At 48.2% G+C, this 18705-nt stretch overlaps 1 protein-coding gene across 4 annotated transcripts in view; it reads left to right on the top strand.

Moving 5' to 3' along the window:
• Window positions 1-18705, top strand: part of BBS9 (Bardet-Biedl syndrome 9) — a 388196-nt gene that overhangs the window by 316750 nt on the left and 52741 nt on the right. For all 4 annotated transcript variants that reach the window (XM_066239905.1, XM_066239906.1, XM_066239904.1 and 1 more), the window contains one exon: window positions 7185-7407. In XM_066239905.1, the coding sequence (XP_066096002.1) occupies window positions 7185-7407 (223 nt within the window). The remainder of the gene's footprint in view (window positions 1-7184; window positions 7408-18705) is intronic.

The following is an 18705-nucleotide window of genomic DNA, read 5'->3' on the forward strand; positions in this document are numbered from 1 at the left end:
GGTTTTCACTTCCTCCCTATTTATTCTGGCTCTCATTCTCTTGTGAATTTCACTTGTGAGTATGACATAATCTAACCCTCATTCTATACTCTAAAATGGTCCCTGTGCTTGTCTGGTCTTCTCATAAGGTTAGATTCTCCTATCTCCCCATGGAATTAAAGCTTAAACTGAGCAGACAGTCAGATAGAGGTCTCTGGGGATTGCTTGATACCCCGTTTATTTTTATAACGCTTCATATAATTACAGATCCTCCTTCAACAACTTATATATTTTAAATCATTTTTTTAAAGGAAGCATTCTACTTTGATTTTGCACTGCTCCTTGTGAGCAACCTCGAACATTTCGGATTCTCTTAAGAGCAAAACCTGATTTCTCCCGTGTGGATGACGAATGCTATAGAGGGACAGCCAGACCACCACACGCACATATTTATACATACGTTAGTTCACACCCTGTAATTCAAATCTGTAAACACACACATTTTCAGTTCTATTGATGATGAATGTACTAAAGTGAAAATGACTATTAGGTATACTTCACCTGAATTGATTTAGCCAAATTTGGTAATAGTGCTGCTGCTGACAGATATATAGTGACAGACATACCTGCCTATTTCTGATAAACACTCTTTCCGGATGGTCTTCTGGGAAAATGTGGGTCACAGAACTAACCCAACACTTGCCTCTCGTAATCTAAGTCAACGCACTCAAAGTAGTTCAGTCAAGCCCGTTTGGTACCATGATGTTTACGTCTGTAATTAGGAACTGCTGAAAGCAACCTAAAATGCTAATACTTGGAAAATGCAAATTGTGGCATGTCAGTCGAATAGAATATTATGTCAGGCTGAGGGTGAAATAACCCCCTTTCTGAGCAAATACTTTTCTGAGCTCTGCATCCTTAGGCAGATTATGGAACTCTCTGAGCTTTGGATCCTCTTTGAAGAGAGGCGAGAGTGGCCGTTCAGATTTGCTTTCGGCTTGTGTTCGCCTTCTGTCCCTCCTGAACCAGTACACACGGGCTGCGGAGGAAGAGCAGGAGATTGAGAAAGTGAGTGGACTTGGCCCTGCAGTGCCTTGCTCGTGAAGGCATGCCCGGAATTTGCTGGAAACACGGTTTGTGCACTGAGGAATCTGACAGCTCAGAGGACTCAGAACCAGAGGCCCCCTGCCTCCCACACGTGTTAGGCTGAGAGAAGGGCCGTGTCTGCATCTGAGCAGCTGTGACGCATGGAATTTCTTCTTACTTTTCAGGTGTATCTTTCACTCTCTCTATTTTTTCTTACTACATAACCTGGACTTCATTAGGTAGCTATGGTTTACTGCAAATGATTTACTGAAACATCATAAACTGAAATGAAAAAAAATATTTAATAAGGTATATCCTAAGGTTTTTGTTCTTCAATAAGACATATCCAAATTCTACTTCTTACCCAGAGTAACTGAAAATTACATTGCCTATTTGGTCTCAATAAGCCAGAGCCTCTCCTGGGCGTCTTCACCATCATTTTTAGATTCAGGGTTTTGATGTTTGGTTATCTTTGCCATCTGCAAGGTCAAAACACTACTGTAAGTACTCCTAGGATCCTAACAACAGAGGTGCTAAACCATACCTGAGGGAGTTGCACTGCGTGTGCGGCGTTGCGCATTCAGAAACGACTCATCCATCACAGGTGTGCAGCTGGGATGAGGGCACCTGGTGTATCTTCAGATTCTCGTGGCGACTGGTTGTACATAGAGTGCTGATGGGATGCTGGGCGCGAGCATGAGTCAGCTAAGAACTCGGGGCTCTTCCTGCGTCACTGCTGTATTTCAACAGCAAGATGCCATCTCTTGTGAGTTACAGCATTAGTTCATGGACCACTTAGGAAAAAGAAAACATGACCAATTCAACTATGATGTAGTGTTTTGTTTTCTTCAATCACTTAAAGTTTTTTTTTTCTTTTTTTCTTTTTTTTTTCTCTGAAGCTGGAAATGGGGAGAGACAGTCAGACAGACTCCCGCATGCGCTCGACCGGGATCCACCCGGCACGCCCACCAGGGGTGACACTGCCCACCAGGGGGCGATGTTCTGCCCCTCCGGGGCATTGCTTTGCCGCAACCAGAGCCACTCTAGCGCCTGGGGCAGAGGCCAAGGAGCCATCCCCAGCGCCCAGGCCATCTTTGCTCCAATGGAGCCTCGGCTGCGGGAGGGGAAGAGAGAGACAGAGAGGAAGGGGAGGGGGGTGGAGAAGCAAATGGGCGCTTCTCCTGTGTGCCCTGGCGGGGATGCGAACCCGGGTCCCCCGCACGCCAGGCCGACGCTCTACCGCTGAGCCATCCGGCCAGGGCCACTTAAAGTTTTTAGTAATGATCGAAAGCGCTCTCTTAGACCTACTTAGTCATAGGGTTCATAAGTCACTCTCGTGTCTGAATAAAGCAGCCAGATAAGAACCACATAAATTAGTTAACGTGTTCCTGACACTTCTTCACATTCAAGGTTTGATTCTTTCGAGGCCAATCCACCACTGTCCGTGTTTCTCCACGCAGCACCGCCCGTGTGCCGTGAAGGGCGTTGCTGACGCAGCCTTTAGGAGCACGCCACCGCTGCTTTTGTGAATTTTCTTCCGAAAAACACCCGTTCTAAAAATGTCCCTTTTTGAGTAGCGGGGAGCCCCTTCTGTCCCCTGCACTCCCCACCGCCGCTGCCCCCAGCTGAATCACATGTTGTTGGAAGTTCAGCAGCTTCTGTTCAGAGTTAGCAGAAAATTTTAGGCTAATTGATGTTTACTGCTCTACTAATAGTCCCGTGTGATACATTAATTAATCAACCAAATCTATTCCAGGGATTTGGCAATTTTTTCCTGCTTCAGTTGTATTGCTTGGCATAGGGTAGTAATCTGTGTGCCTGTATCTCAGTAACAAAATATAACACACTTCTATCTGTAGCTTCTTGTCTTACATCCTGGAAAGCCTTTAGCTTTTGCTTTGCAAGAAAATATGGTCCCCGTTGCTTCTCGGCCTTTTGGCTAAGATCAAGTGAAGAAAGTATGGTCTTGCTGTCATTTTCTTGTCATGAATGTTTGCTTTACTACTTCACTTAAACCCATGAATTCTTGTATTGGTAGACATTTTTTTACTGAGTTCATCCTTTGATCTTTGAGATTGTTAAGAACACAGCGTTGCCCTGGCCGGTTGGCTCAGCGGTAGAGCATTGGCCTAGCGTGTGGAGGACCCGGGTTCGATTCCCGGCCAGGGCACATAGGAGAAGCGCCCATTTGCTTCTCCACCCCTCCGCCGCGCTTTCCTCTCTGTCTCTCTCTTCCCCTCCCGCAGTCAAGGCTCCATTGGAGCAAAGATGGCCCGGGCGCTGGGCATGGCTCTGTGGCCTCTGCCTCAGGCGCTAGAGTGGCTCTGGTCACAACATGGCGAGGCCCAGGATGGGCAGAGCGTCGCCCCTGGTGGGCAGAGCGACGCCCCCTGGTGGGCATGCCGGGTGGATCCCGGTCGGGCGCATGCAGGAGTCTGTCTGACTGTCTCTCCCTGTTTCCAGCTTCAGAAAAAAAAAAAAAAGAAAAGAAAAAAAAAGAACACAGCGTTATCACAATCTTGACCTGGTAATGACTATCTTGTTAGCTTTCCTGTACCTCCAAAGAGATTATTTTTATGAATTTTCCTAGTTAATCTCAGTGGGATGACTGGTTCAAATTATCCAATTTACCATCCCCATCTTTCATCTGGAATCTTTATGATCAATCTGATTTTTCAGTCTTGATTTTTTTGTAAGTTGCTACCGAGTCGTGCTTATGCCTGAAGCCACCTGTACTGCTCTGTCAAGTGGATTGGCTGTGTGGGACATCACCAACGTTTTGTTTTAAAACTGAATATGGCTCCCCTAGATCAAGCTTCATGATAATTCAAGCCATCTACCTTGTGTTCCCCTGTCTAAGGCATCGAGGTCAGAGCGGGAGTCTGGGTCAAATGCAGAACATTAGCTTAGAGAGAGAGGGTAAGAGTCCGCCGGTTTGAAGCACCTTGTGCTTGCTGCTGGCATTGCCGCTGTGCTCTGTGTGTCAGAGGTGTGGGGTGGTTACAGTAGTACCCCACCTTCCAGGTGCCTTTCACCCTTGAGATTCTACATTCCCACAGTTTGGTTTCGCATTTCATCAGGTAGTATGCTCCGTGCTCCATCAGTGAATTATCACGTTGCGTTTTTATGTAACGAAACTCTTGTTACAAAAGCTTTTTTTTTTGTCTCGTAAACATTCCTTTTCATTACCATATTTGAGTTTATGTAGCAGTTTAGGCCCTCCAAATAAGAACCCTGTATTTTAGTAGCAACCTTTCTGAAGTATTGACATCATGCCTCATTAGAGTAAAGAAATATCCGTGCCAAATCCCTAAACATGACACGGTTTTCTACTTGATCTGCAAGTTGGCAGTAGGGAAGGAAACTGTAGTACCTCTATATTAACTAATACCATATCTACTTAAATGATCTAACAGGCTACTGTGACCTCCTTCTGAAAACAGTAGTATGCTTAGATGACTAGTCTATAAAATAGTAGGAACTGTTTTAATGCTGAAATGACCACAGAGCACACAAATGCCAAATTATACATAAAGGATTGTTCATATGTATACTCCAGAGGTCTTTGTCAGTCGCTCCAAAGTCAACTCGAAAATATGTTCTCTCTCATGACATCAGGGCTGCCATTTTGTCTTAATTTATATCTTCCCATTGTTACTGAAATGCAAATTCCGGTTCGAAACCCTGGGCTTGCCTGGTCAAGGCACATATGGGAGTTGATGCTTCCAGCTCCTCCCCACCTTCTCTCTCTCTGTCTCTCCTCTCTCTCTGTCTCTGTCTCTCCCTCTCCTCTCTAAAATGAATAAAAAAAAAAAAGAAATGCAAATTCAATTGTAGGTATTTATCTAGTTTAGATTGTGATAGTTGCATAGAGATGTCTTTGTAGTAACTAGTGGTTCTCTAATGGTTTGGGGTAGCAAGCTGTTTTTTATGGTCTTCAACGCTTCTTGAAAAGATTTTGAAGACCAATATAAAATAATTTGTTTCTTAGTTTGCCCAGTAGCACCTGTCACGAGACCATAGAGTAAAAAAAAAAAAAAAAAAAAAAAGCTTGATTTTTAGAAAGCAGTTGGAAGTTCTTGAGTAGATACATAGAGTACACTTGGGTCTAAAAAGCTATGCCTAAGCCCAGAAGCAAACAGTGTGGTGAGAGAGGAGAGCTTGGCCCGGGGTCAGTGATCTGTCCGTTCATTGTGGATCGAGAGCGTGCGGTGCGGGTGACCAGAGAGCCGAGGCGACCAGAGGCCAGGCTGGCTGGGGGAATTCCCGGGGAACAGCAGGGACAGCCGTGTCCCTCCCCGCACGCAGTTCCATCGCCAGCCTGGTATCTTGGGGTCAGTTTGGTATTCTCTAGTTAGCTGTATAAATTTTTAAGTGTTTGAAATTGGCGCTCACTCAGAGAGAAAAGTTGAAACTATGTTTATATAAGGGAGAGCTGAGGAACTGGGGATGTTTATTCTGGAAAAGGGGGTACTGGGTCGCTGTCTTCACAGATATAGAGGGCTGTCATACAGAAGGGAGGTTAGATTTATTCTGTGTGGCTCTGGAGGGTAAAGGCCAGAGTGGGGCTGATCTTGGCTCAGGGTAGGGATAGCTTTTTGCTAGTTACACACATCCTGTAAGTAATGACCTGCCTCCCAAAGTAGTAACTTCGGGTGTGAAGGCAGCCCCGCCTCGATGGATGGCTGCTATCGTTGTATACGAGAGCCTGGTCAAATCGCACACGCTTTGACTGGAGATCTTCAAGGTCCTCCCAAGTGTAAGATCCGTCTCAACGCTCACCATCTCGGTCCCGCAAACGTGTCTTGACGGCCCTCTGTTCGCTCAGCACAGTGCCCGGGTGCGGGGATCTGCGGGCACTGTCGGGGGAGCAGACATGTAGGTCATGACCACAGCCTGGGGGAGGAGTGCTGTGATGGAACGGGGGGTGTGGGGTCTCAGAGCCCTGAAAGGGGCCCACAAACGTGACCCTGGGAGGTGGTGCCCGAGCTGGGCTGTCAGCGGGAGTCAGCCAGATACAGCGTGGAGCAGCGTTGCCGTGGGAGAGCCGGTGCAGGGGCCCGGGGGGGGGTGCAGGTGGGGGCGCAAGGGAGAGGAGGAGAACTGAATGAGCAGGCACAGGGGCAGAAGGTGCTGCGTATGCTCCACCGGCACCTGGGGTTAGGAGTTGACGTGTAGGAGTAACCTGACCCGATGTGCGTGTTCAAAAGCAGCTGGTGGCACCGCTGATAGGGTTGAGGCTGAAGTGGGAAGAGCAGCGAAGTCTCCCAGGGCTCTCTCTTTCCGAGCCGCAGGCTCAGCTCTGTAGGAGGGGCTAGGACAATTCTGCACTGCTCTGTGAGAATCCATTCATCCACTGTCCTCCTTTACATGTCCACTCTGGTTGTCAAGAGCTCTAAGTTTACCAGACCCTGGGTACAGACGGAGTCACATTGGTGACAACACCTGACGACAATACCAGCCTCCCTGAGGTCCCTGCCCAACAGCCACATTGTCCCCAGCTAAAGTGGGATCAGTGGACGCTCCTTTCTTTGTGTCACATTTTGTCACAGTGAAGTAAGACTGGACAGGCTTGTGTCTCATAAAAACCATCTTGAAATAAGGTCCTCTGGCCTCTGCCTGTGACCCCGAGGCCATGGGACCAAGAGCTGAGTGCGACATCAGGGTTTCCCCGTCATTCAACTTTCTCCCGCAATATCCAGAGGTTCTCCCTGCGCCAACTAGTTCCGGACCCTTCAGCAGGAAGATCAGGCAAAATGACCTGTAATCCTGACAGCTCCAACCTCCAGGTCCCCCGACACACCTGCACTTGAGATGGCCGTTGTCGCTACCGGTTGCTCAGGCCTGGCACAGGGCTAAAGCTTCTCTTATACCATCTCTCAAGTCACCCCAACCCTTGGAGGCGCGGACTGTCCATATTCTCATTTGTAGATCAGATTGAGGCTAAGAAGAATTTAGTAGCTTGCTCAAGGCCAAACAGCATGCAGAGCTAGACTTCAAAACCAGACTGGTCTGGAGTATTCCAAACAGCAATCATCTTACAACTCAGTTAACCGTTAAGTGCCTACTTGGCTCACTTACCATCTTTGCGTATATTCAAAACTGGCTTTTGCCTCCAGGGCTGGGAAGAAACGGTGGATGCTGCTGTCTCACATCTCTTGAAGACCTGCCTATCGAAGAGTTCAAAGGAGCAGGCTTTGAGCCTCAGCTGCCAGCTGAGCAAACCCAAAGACACAAGCCGACTGAAGAAACACATCACCTTGCTCTGTGACAGATTAGCCAAAGGGGGGCGTCTCTGCCTCAGCACCGACGCCGCGGCCTCGCCGACCATGGTCATGCCAGGTAAGAGCCCTGCCCGGGCGCCTGAGGGCCACCACGCTTGCCCCAGGTTAAAGGGACGTGTCTGCGGTTGTATTTGGGGGTCTACAGTTCATATAAAGTGATGATAGCAAAGAAAATCTCTCTCATGTCTCCCCTCAGATATCCCAGAGTAACCAACTTAGATAAATAATTTTGGAATATTTGTGTTAGACATTTCTAGAGTAGCATGCTTTTCCCCCCTTCTTTTCTCTGCTTTTAAATAGATGATCCATCTTTCTTGCTTCTAACCAATAAAAAGTGGATTAGAGAATAAAACTAAATGTGATCTCGCGATACCATATTTCTTAGATGAAAATAGCATAATGCAAGCCGCGGATGTTATCCAGATGAGTCCCGTCCCTTCAGCTTGGCCTGTGGTCATCAGAATAAGGAGGGAGAGATGAAGAAAATAACCAGGGGTCAGGACGCGAGGCGCCAGCGGGCCAGGGTGAGAGGGACCAGCTGTGCCCTCTGCGGGCAGTCAGTGATGACCACGGGCAGCAAGGACAGATGGCCCCTTAGAGGCAGCAGCCCTGCCTTCTCTCCCTCTTCTCAGCGTCAAGTAAGTGGGTGTATTAAACGCAGCAGCTGTAGCACCTCGGTCCTCTGGAAACCATCGGATGGGAAGTGGTGTGGTTCCCCCCCCCTCCCGCCCACACTGCTGCTCTTCCTGTTGCGGCCTTTCCCCCTCAATCAGCATTTCTAGAAGTACGAAGGAATGCAAGCAGAAACCCGGAAAGACAGACATGGGGCCAGCCTAGCCTGGTCTGATAGCACAGGCTCCGGACGCAGGCCGGCCAGTGTCTGGGTCCTGTCTCTGTGCCCAGCACGTATGTGACCCTGGCGTGTGTCAGTGAACTCCCCAGAGTCTTCGTTTCTGATACAAGAATCCCTCCTTGTCCCCAGGGCCTCAGATGTTTGTGTAGCATCCAGGACAGTGCTCGGAACAGACACACTTTGAAAATTCACACTGTAGTTCTTACCGCTGTTACAGGTGTGATTCGGCCTCTGAATCTGGTGTTTGGTGGGGTGGGGGTGGGGATAGCAGGTTTAGGGTCATGGGTTCTGTATTCTATGGTCTTTATACTTCTTTTTACCTTAATCATACGCAGATAAAACCTTTTATTCCAAAAGAGTATTTCTGATATGGCATTGCAGAATAGAAACGCTCTCCTGCCTAGAAACAGTGGGGACAGCGTGTCACAATTTAGGTCCTCTTCATCCTGCCCTTGTTAACATCCTCCGACTGGTCCTTCGGCCTCTGGCCATATTCTGCCCACTTTTGCAGGATCGTTTTCCTAAGAAATAAATGTTTAGGCCCAATGAGGCAGTAAATGAGAAATATCCGCTGTAATCAGCACTCAGTCTATGGCTCCCCCTCCCTTGCCAATCGGAAAAACACAGGCTTGAGGGAGGAGACATATATAAAAGGGAGACCTTAACAAGAGACAGACTCCGCCCTGGGTTGGCTGGTACATCTGCCTTCTCTTCTCCATGTCCCCGTCCAGCGGGGCCCAGTGGCAGCGCCTTGGCCAGAGGCCCCGGGTGCCCGGGGAGGGAGAGCAGTGCTCCTCGCTCAGTCACATGCACGCCCTGGGAGGGACAGCGGTGCTCCTCCCTCAGTCACATGCACGCCTCGGGAGGGACAGCGGTGCTCCTCCCTCAGTCACATGCACGCCCCGGGAGGGACAGCGGTGCTCCTCCCTCAGTCACATGCACGCCCCGGGAGGGACAGCGGTGCTCCTCCCTCAGTCACGTGCACGCCCGGGGAGGGAGAGTGGTGCTCCTCCCTCAGTCACATGCACGCCCCGGGAGGGACAGCGGTGCTCCTCGTTCAGTCACATGCACGCCCCGGGAGGGACAGCGGTGCTCCTCGCTCAGTCACATGCACGCCTCGGGAGGGACAGCGGTGCTCCTCCCTCAGTCATGTGCATGCCCAGGGACAGCGGTGCTCCTCCTTCAGTCACGTGCACGCCCGGGGAGGGAGAGTGGTGCTCCTCCCTCAGTCACATGCACGCCTCGGGAGGGACAGCGGTGCTCCTCCCTCAGTCACATGCACGCCCAGGGACAGCGGTGCTCCTCCCTAAGTCACGTGTGCGCCCGGGGGACAGTGGTGCTCCTCCCTCAGTCACGTGTGCACCTGGGGACAGTGGTGCTCCTCCCTCAGTCACGTGTGCGCCCAGGGACAGTGGTGCTCCTCCCTAAGTCACGTGCGTGCCCAGGGACAGCGGTGCTCCTCCCTCAGTCACGTGCACGCCCAGGGACAGCGGTGCTCCTCCCTCAGTCACGTGCGCACCCCGGGAGGGACAGCGGTGCTCCTCCCTCAGTCACGTGCACGCCCAGGGACAGCGGTGCTCCTCCCTCAGTCACGTGCGCACCCCGGGAGGGACAGCGGTGCTCCTCTCTCAGTCACGTGCACGCCCAGGGACAGCGGTGCTCCTCCCTTAGTTACATGCGCGCCCCAGGGGGAACAGCGGTGCCCCTCCCTCAGTCACATGCACTGATTACGGTGCTACCTCTGTGCAAGCCTATGTGCAGAACTGTGACAGTGTGGAAGGGAGGGGCCGAGGAGAGGAGGGGGGAGGGAAGGAAGGGAGAAACGAAGGAAGAGAGTTGTGTTTGTTCACAAGCCGGGAGTCTGCGCATCAGGCCTGTGCCTTCCATGCCCAGTCCGACCTAGTTCCTGCCCCTGGGGAGACCGAGGCTGTGCGCACAGGCACCTCGCTGTCACGGTCCCAGCCTCTCATTTATACTTGCCGATGACCAGCTCTTGGACTCTGAGCGACTCTCCCACGCGCCCTGATCTGATCGACAGGGAGGGTTCTTACTGTTGGTAACCCGTCGTTGCCATGCGCCACAACCCATCCAGCCTTTCCGCCCTAGAACCCTCCGTTTTCATACACTGATTTCTGTACTTCACACATTTTTTTAAGGTAGGAGAAACACAGAAATTCTGCTGTTTTACAAACAGAAAACAGTTAGGAAACGCTAAAAATCTTGCCCAGGCCTCCATGGCCACTGGAAGGGCTGGGTCTGGAATCCGAGCCTTCTGCACGCCCCCACCCCAGCTTCCCTGACCACACGGACGGTGACAGGACACGTGCATTTCCAGCCCAGCTTCCTCCTGGGAGAGCTATTCCTGGTGTGACCTCCTGTCCCCTCAAACTGTCCTTGCAGCGAGGGAGAAGAGGGGCCGAAATAGTTTCACTCTGTCTCTTTTCTTTGCTAGAAGGAATATATTAAAGAGGTGTCTTTGTTTCATGCCTGATTTTTATTTTCTCCATGAGGGACATGATACCATCACCACAGAGATAACAAATACAATGAATTATTTCTGCTTCAAGGCAGTCATTGTGCAACTTACAGTGTTAGTTTTTAGCCAGCAGAGTTGTCTCAGAATACATGCAGGGAAGCGGCGTGTTAGAAAGCGCTGGATTCCTGGACACATAAGCTTACAAGTACTTTTCACAGACACGAGCTTGTTTAATAGCTGAGCGGGAGCTCAGAAGTCATCGTGTTCACCTCCCTCACTTAGCCGCTGAGGTCACCGAGGCACGGGAAGGTGCAGTGACCTCGTGGTTGGTAAGAAAGGGCGGGAGTGTGTGTAATTTTACCGCGTTTCCTTATTGAATTGCAGATAGGCAAACATATCAGAATAAAAACCCTTTGGGGTTTCGAGCCTCATGACTTTATGAGCCCAGCACCGTGGATCTGACTTTCTTTGTAAAGGCCGTGATGTCAGCATCCTCCCTGGCGTCCTGAGTTTGAAAACCTTCCCCACTCGGAATTACCTTATGGGCTTCTCAGCCTCATGTTTCTCCTGCCAGCCTTGACTGGCCTTCAGGGTCCCTCTCCAGATGTAGCCTCACCTTTTCTGGATGAATTCTTCTTGCTGCATGGCTCTCATCTGCAGCTCAGGTGCTACATCTGTGCTGGAATGTCACACTTTCATTCCGTGTCTCTTTCCTCATCTCAGCAGGATGCATTTTCCCCTTGGACTCTAGTAGAGCAAGAGTCCCAGAGGACCGTAGGATCATGTTTTTAAAAATCTGAATGTGAGTGCCTTTGGCAGTGGCCTAGCCGGCCTCATACATATGTGCTTACCTGCTTCGTCCATGCAGGTGTTGGGGCTGAGACTTCCTTTTGTGACCTCAGTGTCTAGGACAGTATTTCAGTGGCCCCAATTACAGCGAAGACTTGAAGCTGTCAAGGACATAGGCAAAACCTCCCGCGTGTCTGGGTGGGCCTAACTCATGATATTTGGAGACTAACGTTCTAACCTCGTGAACACTAGAGCTTCTTCCGTCTCTGTATGGGTTTCACACTTTACATCGTCTAGGTGATGCTTTGCTCACCAAGAGCTGGTGTGAATTAGTGACGGCCCATCGGATGGAAGCTTGGAGAGCAAATGGTGTGGGCCCCACAGCAGGGTGGGCAGAGCAGGCTGGGCAAGGAGAAAGGTTCAAAGATAATCCAGGCTCACACGTCTGAAGTGGATATTTTCTTAAAATGATCAAATAAGCTGGAAGTCATAGTGGACCATAGCTTCCCCTGTATTTTCTTCGGTGCTACCGGATTCCTGGGCCAGGAAGGGGGCAAGGGGAGCAGAGAAGCTTTAATAAGTAAGGTGAGCCTTTTCGTGGACATGGGTTAGAAGACTTATTTTGAGATGTGGTGTGGACCACCCAAGAATTAGTATTTTGTGCATCTCTACTGTCTTGAGTAGGTAGGAGAACAAAAGAGTATGAATCTGAATAAGGTATCTGCTCTGTCCTTTTGGGAGATATATTTAAAATTTCCATTGTCTACTGTTTTAAAATGAATCAATGACCTGTTGCTTCAAGGATTAGATGCTATTTTGAGGCTCCTTCCAAATGACTCATTTCAACAAAATTTAAATTTAGTTCTTTGATGCTGGATAAGACATTTGGGGTTGTCAGTATGGTTTAGCTTTGGGGTTTATACTTTATTTGAATTTTTGTCTGTGTGACAGACAGAGACGCACAGAGAGGGACAGATAGGGACAGACAGATAGGATGGGAGAGAGATGAGAAGCACCTTATTTGTTCATTGATTGTTTTCTCATATGTGCCTTGACCTAGGGGCTACAGTAGAGTCAGTGACCACTTGCTCAAGCCAGCGACCTTGGGCTTCAAGCCAGTGACCCCTCGCTCAAGCCAGTGAGCCCATGCCCAAGGCGGTGACCTTGAGGTTTCAAACCTGAGTCCTCTGTGTCCCAGTCCAACGCTCTATCCACTGTGTCACCACCTCGTCAGACTTTATTTGAATTTTTATAAGTTTGAAATCTTTTGTTAAGAAAATTTAGATGAATTTAATATAGGAAAAACCACAGGAAAAATTACTAAGTGCCTTCTGAATCGGTTTCTTCGACAGAGAATATAATACTGCGTCCATTTTTTTTTTAAAGGAGCCAGGTTCAAAATGGGCAAATACTGTTCTGAAGTGGACTTTGACATTAGAAGTCCATGGGTTCCGGAGCTGGCTTGGCTCTTTACAAACTGTATGGGTAGGATGAGTTCTATAGCTTGTCTACATCTTGGTTTTCTTAGCTACAAAGAGGAATAATAATAACAGTTCTTTACCATTGAGTTGTTGGTGAAATTAAACACAGTAGCACCTGGAAAATGCTGAATAGGTGCCTGACGTACAGCAAATTCTCACTACATATGAGTCCCTGTTAATAATAATTATAAATACTGATGCAGAATCTCAAAGGTACCTGTGGCGACTTGACAGAGGCATTCTAGAGTTAGAAGAGTAAAAATGTAAGATCAGACAGGAAATTTTCAAAAAGAAGAGTGTTAAATTTGCCTTTTCAGAATATTTGTTATATAGTAACAGTAAAGGACAATGTTGCAATTATTAAAAAAGAAAGCTTAATGCACCAATTAAAAAGTACAAAATTGATTAAAGGATGGCAAGTTGGAGACTAATTGGTGTCAGAAAAAGCCTAACTGAACTTGAGGCCAACATTTCATTGTTTTCATTGGTAAAACAAAAGATTTGTTTGAAAAGTGAGTAAAGTTAAAAAGAACAGGAAGTGTACTTTATCATATATTTGCCAAAACTCGTCATGCCTAAAATCATGTGCTAATTCGTAGACAGCGCCAGGAGAGTCGTGTGGAGCTTCTGCTTTGCTTTGCTTCTGGCGTGATCGTACGTGCTCAGATCTGACCAGACAGGCGCCTTTACAGAGAGTGCCCTTTTTAGGAAAATGTGTTCCAATGCACCAACCATTTTCCTGGGGATCTTTCTGAATCATTTGCTTTGCAAATCATTTTCTTCAGAAACATCTGTCATGTCAGTATTCTTGTCAGTTTTCTTCTCTTTGCAGTTACCTGGACTGACTGCCAGGCGGTCACTGTGCGCTGTCCTTGCACGTGACCAGAGCAGTCTCCAGCACCACTGTGATTGCATTAAACCTTGCATCATTCACAAGATTTGCAGTTTCCCTCTGCAGTCAATTGATGTCTGTTTGCAACAATCCCAGTCGATGAGAGATGAACTAATAATATGAAATGTTTCGTAGGGGCAATTCATCTACTGTTAATTATGAAGCAGATTTGAGTGGAGACAATGGTATAAGTGGCCAGTTCCTTTCCAAGTGAATGTCTTTGTGCTGGGCTTTGGCTCTTCTGTGGCTACATTTGGGATAATTAGACTTCTCTAAGTAGGACGGATCCACGCCTTCCCCAATTATATGTGTAAACATTCGGAACGGGCTAACCTGAACTCAGACCCCTTGTGCTCATGTGGTGTTTCAGAGCAGTGGGGAGAGACAGGACGGATTAGTGACAAACTGGTACTGGGAACTGGCCAGCCATTTCGCAGGGAAAACAAAACAAAACAGACTTCCTAGACTGCATACCTTGTGTCACAATACATTTCAGATGAAGTAGAGATTTTAATATAAAATAATGAAGTCACAAAAACACAGGAGGTAAGAAGAGATGGATACGTAGCTACGGCGACAGGATAGGGCATTCTAAGTCAGCTGACCAGAAGCATAGAGACCACGTCACATGTGTGTTGGAGATAATGATCCTGGGGGCAGAGTTTCAGGTGGCACGGGAGCGTCTTCTTCCTCCTCCTCCTCTCCCATCTGTTCTGTATACTTTCCTACAAATAATGTATGTAATTTATCAAAAGGGACTGTAATGGGCCCTGGCTGGTTAGCTCAGTGGTAGAGCATCAGCCTGGCGTGCAGAAGTCCCGGGTTCGATTCCCGGCCAGGGCACACAGGAGAGGCGCCCATCTGCTTCTCCACCCCTCCCCCTCTCCTTCCTCTCTGTCTCTCTCTTCCCCTCCCGCAGCCGAGGCTCCATTGGAGCAAAGATGGCCCTGGCGCTGGGGATGGCTCCTTGGCCTCTGCCTCAGGCGCTAGAGTGGCTCTGGTCGGGGCAGAGCGACGCCCCGGAGGGGCAGAGCATCGCCCCCTGGTGGGCGTGCCGGGTGGATCCCGGTCAGGCGCGTGCGGGAGTCTGTCTGACTGTCTCTCCCCATTTCCAGCTTCAGAAAAATACAAAAAAAGAAAAAAAAAAAAGGACTGTAATGGAAAATGCCAATACAAAAACAACTATAACTGTATCAGAAATGCTGGTCAGGCAAACACAAGGGCAATTCTGTATATCAGGAAAATTAATGGCTCTTTATTTCCCACAGGAAGCCAGTTACTCAAGGGCAATGACCATGTGTTTACAGGGCTTGTTTGCATTTCAGTTCAGATCAAGTCCTTCACAGGATTCTTTGCATACATGTGTGCAGCTAGTTTAAGGACCCTGCTGCCCCCTGTCCGTCTCAGTGTCTCCTCTCTGAAAGGCGGCCACACCATGCAAGTTATTGATCTCTGAGTCATTTTCTCTCCTTTTCATGAGTGACTTCATAATTGCTAAACCTGGTGACCCGTCTACCTACAGCTGGTGACCCCTTTACCTACAGCCTGCTGGGCTGCTCTGCAGAGTTGGACAGTGACACCATTTCCTCCTTAGAGCCTTCTCAGTCTTTGGCTTCTCCTTTGCTATTGGACACTGTCCCTGTCCCCTCAGACCTGTCTTTTCCACTGTGCCTTGTGGCTTCTTGTTCCTTTTTCTGTCTCTTGGCTGTTGGTGTTCTGACTTCATGCTTTCCTGGACAGTCTCATCAAACTACCACCTGACTTCCACGTACTTCTAAGCTTGTACCTTTCTGTCTGGCCTCTCTTCCAGGGTTCCCATGTCTCGCTCAGTACCCCACAGGCCTCTCCAGTTCCATATGCATGAGTGAACCCCACCTCCTCCTGTGGGTTTGGACTCAGGGGAGGATGTTCCCCAGTGCCCAGGCCAAGGACCCCAGAGACGACCCTGGCTCTCTGTTTCCTTTACTCACCGTGTTCAGTTCATCACCAAGACCTGACAGTGGCACCTCCCAGATATATCTCTTTCACTACCCACATTGCTGGCACCTGCTTAACACCCTTCTTTCCTCTTCAGACCATTAAAACGACCTACCAATAGTCTCCTTGTATTAACATTTCTCTTTAATTGTTAGTACTATTATTAAAAACAAACAAGTTATAAGTGTTCATAGCAAAGTTATAGCAAAAAAGTGGGAAAAATCCAAATACAGTGGTACCTTGAGATATGAATTTAATTCGTTCTGTAACTGAGCTTGTAAGTCAGTCAATTCGTATATCAAACTGCCTACACTGGACCCGTGTGCCAATGCGCCAACTAGCGGCAGCTTCCCAAATCACGACTTGTATCCTGGAACTTCGCTCAGATCTCGAGCAAAAATACGGACCCAGTTGCAGCTCGTATCTTAAAAATTGTATGTTGGTCTGTTCGTATCTCAAGGTACCACTGTATTCATCAGTGATGGATGGATAAATAAATGTAGCATATCCTTACAGTGGAAGGAATATTTTTTAGCAATCCAAAGAACCACAACATGGGTTCTTTGAAAATATCTATATCATGCTAAGTGAAAGAAACCAGCCCAGAAGGCCATATGTTATTTGATTCTATTCCTATGAAATGTCCAGAATAGGTAAATCTGTGGGGACAGATTGTATTAGTGTTTGCCCAGGGCTAGGAGTGCGATGGGTAGTGTGGGGAAGTGGATATATTTGTTAGAATGTGTATTATATTCTTTGTGATCTCAGCACCCCACTTATGCCTGGCATGTGTACAGTTGATGACCACCATATAGACTCAAAGGAAGATACAGAAACATTCCACAGACTCCCATGTACGCTTCAGCCAGCTTTCACCAATGGTGACATTTTCTGTAACTGTCATACAGTATCAAACCTAGGAAATCAGCATTGGTCTACCTTCTATTTTTATTTCTTATTTTTATTTTTCTTTAGTGAGAGAGAGAGAGAGAGACAGAGAGAGGGACAGACAGACAGGAAGGGAGAGAGATGAGAAGCATCAACTCGTAGCTGTGGCACCTTAGTTGTTCATTGATTGCTGTCTCCTATGTGCCTTGACCAGGGGGCTCTAACCAAACCAGTGACCCCTTGCTCAAGCTAATGACCTTGGGCTGAAGCCAGTGACCTTGGGCTTCAAGCCAGTGACCATGGAGTCATGTCTATGATCCTATGCTCAAGCCAGCAACTTTGGGTTTCGAACCTGGGTCGTTAGCATCCCAGGCTGATGCTCTATCCATTGCGCCACCACCTGGTCAGGCTACCTGCCTTCTATTTTTAGGATGAATCAGTGGATCTTTTGATTAAGAGGATAAATCTTGAAATTTTGGACTTTTAGAAAGGGTCATGGCAGATACTATAAACAGAGTTAGAGAGATGTGGGTAAGTAAACTGGTTAAGTTTCAGGTTAGATATTCAGGTGGCCCGATCAGTGAGCTCTAGCCCATCTGGGAACTTGGAAGCTGCATAAAGGAGGTTGAGCAGATGAGAATGTAATGGGAGCTGTTACAGGTTCTTAAGCTGCGTGTGACTGATAAAAAGCAGCGTTTGAGGAATACCAATCTCATGGTTGTACGCTGGATAGAGGGAGGGGGGAAGTAGGGAAGAATACAGGTCCTCCATCAACTGGGCTGAGTTTCGTTTGTGATGGAGAGCGCGTTTCATGTGTAACAGAGTGAGCTTGCGATGACGAAGGGGCATCCAGGGAGAGATCAGGGTCAGCGGCCAGGTCTGAGGAATTTCAGCTAAAGGGAAGGATGGAAGCCTGAACAGTGGATTTGGTACCCTCGGTTTAGGGGTCAGTAGTTGGCAATCAGAGGAAAGCTCTGAGGGAGTGCAGGCCCAGGGAGGGGAGCACTGGGTTTGGGGCTTTGCTGCAGAACCACAAGCCCAGGACAAGTGGATTCTGTGGGAGGAGTGACGTTCAAGTTCTCAGAAGAGGCGCTCTCAGTACTATCGGAGACAGTAGAGCAGTGGCAGTCGACCTGGCCCCTACCGCCCACTAGGGGGCGTTCCAGCTTTCATGGTGGGCGGTAGCGGAGCAACCAAAGTATAAATAAAAAGATAGACTTAACTATAGTAAGTTGTTTTATAAAGATTTATTCTGCCAAACTTAGCAAAAATCTGACATAAAGTACTTGGTAAGTAATTATTATTACATGCTGTAACTCTGCTTTATAAATTTTATAAAGTAAAGTTACTTCCCTACTTTATAAATCATCATTACTGTGGAACCCGGTGGGCGGTTAGAAAATGTTACTACTAACAGAGATACTAAAGTGGGCGGTCGGTATAAAAAGGTTGACTCCCCGGCAGTAGAAGGACGAGAAGAGAGCCTTTGATAACTGGAAGGAACACGTCAGGGAGGCAGGTGGAAGGACGAGAAGAGAGCCTTTGATAACTGGAAGGAACACGTCAGGGAGGCAGGTGGAAGGACGAGAAGAGAGCCTTTGATAACTGGAAGGAACACGTCAGGGAGGCAGGTGGAAGGAGGAGTGGGCTATGGTCAGGGTTGGATGTCTTTTCTTTTCCTTCTCTTTAAAAAAGATGCACAGAGAGGTTTGAAGGTAGGGGCGGTGCCAAGGTGATCATCTTAAATTCCACTTCATGGTCAGTGGGGAGCTCTGAGAAGGTAGAGGAATAATCCAGACTATAAGTAAACTGAGTCGATGGAGTATTTGAGAAGAGAAATAATTACAACCTGAATATAAGTTGGGAATAAATGGAGATTTTTTTATTTTTAAAAAAGGAACATTTAATGAAGCCCAGCGACATGAACTTTGCAGTAGTTTCCTAACGCTCTGTGGGGGGTCCAGAGGGGGTGAAGGGCGAGGCGGTCAGTCGAGGTGGAG

The sequence above is a fragment of the Saccopteryx bilineata genome, chromosome 7 (genome assembly GCF_036850765.1).
Source record: "Saccopteryx bilineata isolate mSacBil1 chromosome 7, mSacBil1_pri_phased_curated, whole genome shotgun sequence".
Taxonomy (NCBI): Eukaryota; Metazoa; Chordata; class Mammalia; order Chiroptera; family Emballonuridae; genus Saccopteryx; species Saccopteryx bilineata.